This window comes from Haliaeetus albicilla, chromosome 7 (assembly GCF_947461875.1).
Source record: "Haliaeetus albicilla chromosome 7, bHalAlb1.1, whole genome shotgun sequence".
NCBI classification, from domain to species: Eukaryota; Metazoa; Chordata; class Aves; order Accipitriformes; family Accipitridae; genus Haliaeetus; species Haliaeetus albicilla.
Genome location: NC_091489.1, coordinates 7,158,657 through 7,166,008, shown reverse-complemented (window position 1 = coordinate 7,166,008; position 7,352 = coordinate 7,158,657). Strand labels below are relative to the sequence as shown.

Genomic DNA, 7,352 nt, shown 5'->3' with positions numbered 1-7,352 from the left:
CTTCCCACAAGGTAACTTCATGATACATGACTACCATCAGCTGTGGATCCTACAAGTAACTCCTTGTGCATGCAAAACTGTCTTTAATGGCCCTTTAACCCTTCTCATGCTGTGTAGCCTAGCCATGAATGTAGTCACAAGATTCTTTGGACCAATTGACCTTGGGAGCAGCAATCATCCGTTGGAGCAGAACACTTAAATAACAGAGAAATTATCTTTGTAATATTCAAATGCTGCTACTGATGTACTGATGCTGTTGGAACTTGAAGTGCTTAGTCCATAAAAGATATCTGCTATAAACATTTTTTTTTCTCGTTCTACAGGGTGAAAACTGTAGCTGAGAGTTTGAAGACAGTAGTAAATGTGCAAACTTATAAGGCAATGCTATGAAAGAAGAAAAATCAACCAAAAAAAGAGGCAAAATTATATGCCTAAGGCTGCTTGATTTTCTTTAGAAACTTTTATAATCTGTTCAGAAGTTCTTTTCAAAATCTGGATGATTTCTAAATTCTACTCATCCATTTGTCTTTTCAGTTGGTCAGTTGTATTTTGATTGACAATTTGCCTGGCTGTTTACAACCTTATCAACTACTAAGCCCTACTAAAATGAAAAGAATAGTTTCACTAGGTACTAAAGAGGGATGATTCCTGTGAACCTCAGTGAAGTGAGTGAATTCAGACTCCTGGGTTTTTCTGAAGTGTCTCACTTGAGTCCTTTGCTCTTTGTAGTCTTATTTTCTCTTTATATCCTCACCTTGATGGCTAACACAGTGATTGCTCTGATAATAAATAGTGATAACACCCTGCACACCCCCATGTATTTCTTCCTCACTCAGCTGTCCTGTTTGGATATCTGCTATTTGTCAGTCATTGTCCCAAAGATTCTTGAGAATTTAATGGTGGGAACAATAAGTATTTCCAAGACAGGATGTGCAATGCAAATGTTTTTCTTCCTTTTCTTTGGAGTTGCAGAATGTTTTCTCTTGTCTGCCATGTCATTTGACCGTTATGTGGCAGTATGCTACCCCTTGCATTACACTATCATTATGAACAGTAGAGTCTGCAAAAGCCTGGTTGCTGGAACTTACATTTGCGGGACTACTGTAGGCTTAGTACATACCAGCATAACATTCAGCTTACCATTCTGTGGTCTTGCCATCAACCACTTCTTTTGTGAGATTCAACCCCTCTTGGAGCTGCTTTGTGGTAACACTTCCCCGAGTGAAATTCAAGTCATTGTGGTGGCTGTCTTTGCTATTGTGGGTCCCTTCTTACTGATCATTTATTCATATATTTGCATCATTTCCACAATTCTTAAGATGTCATCAGCTGAAAGCCAGCAAAAAGCATTTTCCACTTGTTCTTCACACCTTTTAGTTGTGACTCTTTTCTATGGTACAGCAAGCTCCATGTATTTGCGGCCCAAATCCAGCTACTCTGCATCTGTTGATAAGTTGCTCTCACTTTCTTATACTGTAGTGACTCCTTTATTGAATCCTATTATCTACAGTTTGAGGAATGAGGAGATGAAAGGAGCCCTGAGAAAAAGATGGAGGAAAATTAATTTTGTGTGGAAATGAAATAGAATATTGCCATTGTTTCAGGTGGTACAATTAAAGTTTATACCCCTTCTGCAGTGAATGATCAGAAGACAGTAAGGGAATTCTAAAACATCTAAAATGTACCTAAGCAGTGTTTTTTTTAAGCTGCGTATTCTTACAATAAATTGAACCTGGAGTCCTGTTCAGATATGCCCAGTGAAAGCAGATGAATTCCACCCCAAATACAGAAGTCCACAAATGAATTAGAGAAGCTATTAGTAATAACAAGGAAAAAAGGAGGTGTCTTCCATATATTTAAAGAGAATGTGAGTTAGTTAGCTAATGGTAGATATCTAGATTCAGCTGGGATGCTTCAGTATATCTTCTTTGGACTCAAACTGTTCCTATGGAAGAGCAAAGGTTTGCAGTAGGTTTTGTGTCATATTTCACAGACCTCACAGATTTGAAAAAAAAGGAATTGTTTTCTTAGAAGAGTATTTTTAAATAGACTTTCTGTCAACTCCAGCATGTTTTGCTCACACACGTGATGTAGCTTTTTAATTTGAAAGTGTCAGTAAAACCTGAAGAAGTCTGAAAATCAGGTTCTTATGAATATGTTTTTGCTTTTTTGTTCTTGTCATTCATATAAATATATATTTGTATATATAAAATAGATAGACAGCACACAGTACACACTTGTAACAATTAATAGAGTAGGTGAGAAGAATGAATATAAACAAAAAAAATCTATTTAATCTATTGATCTATTAGTAAAAAAAGCAAGTAAAATGCACTTGTATTTAATAAAACAAAAATTCCACACAGCATTTAGAAGACTAAAATATGTTAAGAAACAATATCGGGCTAGATTAAAAAAAAAAAAAAAAAGCATATAGCATATAACTATTGAGATCTTACTCCATGAATTGGGTATCAATAGTTTTTATCTGGCATCATAAACTCCATCTGTATTTTTTTGTACAAAATCTATGATTTTAAACCTGGTAGTCCCCACCAATGATGAGATTAAGCTCAAGATTACAGTCGATAAATTTAGATAATTAAATATAAGAGTTTCCATGTCTGCTAAACTTCTGTACTTCCATTATAATTAATGGAGATCTTCTTAATATGGTCTATGGAGTCTAGAGAACTACTTGGCTATCCAGCCAGTAGGTTTTTGCTTTAGAGTAACTGAGTTGCTTCACTGAGGGCAGGATTGAAATGCCCCTAAGCAGGGTTCTAGTTCCATATAAGTACTCTGCCTAGCTGTCTTTCCCCCCCTCCAAAGTAGCACAGGTCTTCCATACATTCTGCGCTGTGTTTTCCACATATGTGTGGAAGTTTTCAGATATTCTGAGATATCTCAAAATGGATGACTGTGAATTAAGTCCAGACTGCATTGACTGAATCTACAGTTCAGACACTGTTCAGGGTTCAGAAATCTAGCTCATATATTGATTCCTATATTCAGATGCATACATTAGCTGGCTTAACTTTAAATGGAATGCATTCCAAATCTTTCCTGAAAAACTGTAAAGCTTAGTGTTAGAATTCACTTTTAAGAACTGTCTATCTTAACAAATTGTTCTTACTATTATAAAGTTCTCATGCTTTTAATAATCTTCACAGTGGATAAACTAAACCTAAACATTTTTTTCCATCTTCATGGTATAATATCAGCTACCTATCTGTATTTCCTACCTAATCACCAAAGATAAATAAATGCTCTATAAGGTGTAGTGGTAAGGCATTGTACATCTCATCCTAATATATAAGTTCAAGTGAGTGATTCTATAGCTTTTAAAGCAAGGACTATAAACCATTGTTTATGTTTCTTCCTCCATAACTGTATAGCAGTCCCACATAGACATGATTTTATTGTTCTATTGTTCTATTTTTTTTTGTGAAGAAAACATTAACTGTGATACAAATATTAAATGAGTGACATAAATGAAAACAAAGCCAAAATCATCTAAAATGCAAACTGGTTTTAGATTCACAAGAATACAATCTTTGTTCCCAAATTGTACCTTTATCTATTGCCTCAAGACACTTTTGGCATTCATGTATTTTCTATGAATTCCATCTATTCCTTGACACATTCCCCCTTCATTATATTATGTTTTAGACACAGGGCAAATAACAGCAGGGTTTGCACTGCAGGTTTTCCCATTGATATTAAAAATATCTTGAATTTGCCTCTGTCTGTCAGTTTCTCCAGCTCTTGCCCTCTGCTTTTGCTCACATCCCTTGCTTCTTGTCGCCTCTTCCCAAGACAATTAAGTTTCTTTTGAAGATGCTGAGTGCATTTATCCCAAGGCACTAGAGTTTCAGGAACTTTTAACTAGGCCTTTGTGTTTAGCTGAGTCCCTCCCAGGGGAGGCACTAGGCTGTAGAGAATTGGGAAGAGGGTCAATCACCATCTAGGAAAGTTTTTAACCTCAGGAGTGAGTCTAATCCCAGAAGTCCTTGTTAGCTCCAGTTAATTGCGCTTAGTTTTTTACTGAAGACAAATATTTCATTGTCTGAAGGAAAGGCAGGATCACATCAATCAAAACTACATGAGTGGGAACACTGGTGTCTCTGTTACACCCTTGTAACATCAGAGATGGAGAGAGTTAGGGTTTTTCAAAAACTTCCGACCAACTCCAGGGGCTGTCAGGACATTGCATGGGGGTCACTGGGCCAATGTGCACTTGCATGTAAATAGGGCCTTACTTAACCCTGGCCAGAGAAAGCGTAACGTTATTTAATAACTCCCGGGAGCAAGGACCAAAGGCAGCAAAGATTGCATTTGTGCAAGGGACAGAGATCATATGTAATATTCCTGGCTGGTGTAAATTGCTTTAACCAAAGCTAATGCACTCCTACTGAATCAGGCTCAAAAGTTCAAAGCCACATGCTCCAGTGTAAAACAAAAATATCTCCACTAGAATGAACTCTTTCTCACCATTACCAGTACCTAAGGAGGTATATTAAAAATTGCTCCTTTCCTATAAATGTGCTGGTTCCCCTTTTTACACCAGAATCTACAAGTAAATATTAGGAGAGTGCCTCAGAGAGAGAGGGGAATGGGGCCACACCATTCTGAGTTACAGACTACTTACCCTTTCTAGTCCCAAAGCACTGCACTGTCAAAGTATACCCAATGCATGGCATAGCAGGACCAGGTCAGGAACAGCCCATTTTCTAGGCTATAACTTTCAGTCTAGGCCCCATTAAAGTGGTTAAAGGAGACTTCCATCTGAAAGCAATTAGTGACCTTGCATGGCATATACTGGTAAACTTCAACTGTGTTCCAAGCAAACAGGAGCCCAGAGTTTTGGACTCAGCCATGCTAGTCTGACGCACACTTGTACCCTAGTAACTCAGCTTGTTATTCAAGCCCTGAACCTTTTGCTCGAGTGCCCTATTCATCGCACTACTTGTCACAGCACATTTCATACATATTAAACTAGTGTTCTGTCTTGGATTATCCATTCTATCCTTTATCCATGCTAACCATTGTCTTAACCATGTTATCCACACTCCAGCCTGATGTTACCTCACTGCTGTCTCCAACTCCTCATGACATCCCACTTCCTCACTTGGTCTGTTGGACCAAATACAGTTCTTAGTTATTTGACTTGTCTTATCTAACTTTGGTGTCACCTGCTCCAGCTGCTGTCTGAATTAATGTAGTACCCTTGCCTGGCCTATTCACCATGGCCCATTGCCAATGACTTAGTCTGAACTAATGCATCCCCCATTGACTCTAACCCTTTCCCTAGCCCACTCTATTCATTTCATGTTATTTTATCCTACTGCCCCATCATGGCCTGACCATTATGCTCTATCCATTGGCTTTGGACATATTCCTCATCCTTCTGTCTTTGTACTGTCCACACTAACCCTGCTCTGGCCTTATCCATTTTTCATTCCTTCACGACCTCAGTTCAGCACATCTGAGTTAACCTATTGATGGGGCTTTTTTTACCCCTGTCAAAACAGGTTTTTTGTCTAGCAAACACATTTGTTTCCTGTGTCATACCTAACCTTCGACCCTAAATCACTATTGCAAAAGTCCCCATATGTTATTCTGCTGTCCTGACTTGGCCTGTCCACTTTAAGGTATGCCTTTATCCTGCTCCAACTACATTTACCACACCAGTGACAGCTGCTACTTCATCATGGCCTTTTGAATGAGACCTGCAGCCTTCAAAGACATCTCAACCATCTGCCCTTGTGCTGTACGTCCCTACTAGACTTGTCCCCCAAGCCATGTCCATTTTTGCTACCCACTACTCCAGCTGAGTCCATCATAGTTCCATGGTGGACTGAAATACCTTTTCCATGCCTTGATTCCTCCATTTACGGCTACCCCTTAGAAAATCACACTTGATTACAACTGACTGAAATCAAGGTCCTCTTCAGCAAATAGAGCTATGACAGTCAGCATCACCTGTGCTCTTCTCTATTGTTAACCACGCATGCAAATCCCTTTGGAGTTCTTTTCTTCATCCACAATTTTCAGTGTGCATCTACGGTGTGATCCTCCTGATGTTTTGTTGTGCAAACTGTTACCAAACTCTGTAGACACAGATTAGGAAAATGGCCGTGAACATAATCACATGTAAGAGGTTACCAGGAAGATGAAGGAGGTACTAGTTGCCTGAATTGATGGTCTGGGGCAAATGGAAGCATAAGTGCACAGCAGGAAGAAGTGGGTGTGTGGGAAAGTGTTCCTGCTGAAACCCAGCAGTATCTGACTTGCAGAACACAGCCTATTATACCTTTATGAACTAATCACATTTGAAAATGTCTCCAGATTTGCCTAGTAAGACAGTTGCAGCAAAGGATCTTTGATGAATTTGATTATATGAGGCTGTAAGATTTACTTTGGCATATTCAGAGTACCTACATTAAGCCATTGTCCCAGACTGGCCTTTTAGATGTAACTGACTTCCCTGATCATGTTTATCAATATCAACACACTGCTCTCTTCTGGATTGCCCATTATGTACTGCTGTTTGCTCTCCTCCCCATGTGTTTTGTCATAAGCCTTGCCTCATTCCTCAGTTGTGTATTATGTTCTGGTCTGATCTCCTGAAGGTAAATCACAACCTTTCCTTAGTTTGCTCCATCACTGTTTCAGCCTGCACATTCCACATTACGCCACTCAATAGATTAGCAGCATCTAACTCACTGACTGATCAAGCACCTTCCTGCCACCTGCTTTCTGGTATGGTCTTTACTTGCTAAGCTACTGTTGGTCCTGATCATTACATGTTTGAACCATGTGAGCACGTAACTGGTTGCCTGACCTGGACCTCCCCTCCTCACCCGGACCCCCGGTGTGCTACATTCATGCCAAGCCCATCCCTCAGGTTCATTCAGTCACATTCTGTCACCAGTAGTTTCCAGATGCCTGACAACAGTGCAACATCTCCTTTAATCGAGTACATCCATAGTGACTATCAGCTGCTTAAGTTCATCTTTCTGCTGGGTAACCCTGGTGCAGCAGGGGAAGATTACTTCAGGCTGCCGCTTTCTGCTGTTTGATGGCTCACAGGCTGGAAGTAACTTGCAATGAACGCTGATGGGCGATAGATGGAAGCAGCAGCCTGAGTTTGTGCTGCCAGAGACAAGAGCACCAACTGCTAGAGCTGCTACTGCAGAAGGGACAGTTGGAGGAGGGTGGGGGGCAGTTCATCAGACTTGCAGAACTGTGCCACAAGCAGTGCTGGAGTTATTTCTGAAGATGGCTTGGTGTACGGCTGGGATATCAATTGGCAGTGGAGAATAGCGTGGCGGCAAAATGATGTCCAT

At 39.9% G+C, this 7,352-nt stretch overlaps 1 protein-coding gene across 1 annotated transcript; it reads left to right on the top strand.

The window, feature by feature from the left end:
- The first annotated feature begins 641 nt into the window (after positions 1–641).
- Positions 642–5,390, top strand: LOC104314414 (olfactory receptor 10C1). Its single transcript, XM_009913895.2, has 2 exons — positions 642–1,549; positions 4,904–5,390. Exons 1-2 carry the CDS (start codon positions 642–644, stop codon positions 4,995–4,997), a joined length of 1,002 nt encoding a protein of 333 aa, XP_009912197.1. The 3' UTR covers positions 4,998–5,390.
- Positions 5,391–7,352: the final 1,962 nt, after the last annotated feature.

What these genes read in the sequence shown, in the direction of transcription:
- LOC104314414 (XM_009913895.2), top strand. Translation starts at nt 642, where the DNA reads ATGATTCCTGTGAACCTCAGTGAAGTGAGTGAATTCAGACTCCTGGGT. An exon ending in AAAGGAGCCCTGAGAAAAAG is followed by an intron (nt 1,550 to 4,903) that starts ATGGAGGAAAAT and finishes GCACACTTGTAC; the next exon opens with CCTAGTAACTCAGCTTGTTA.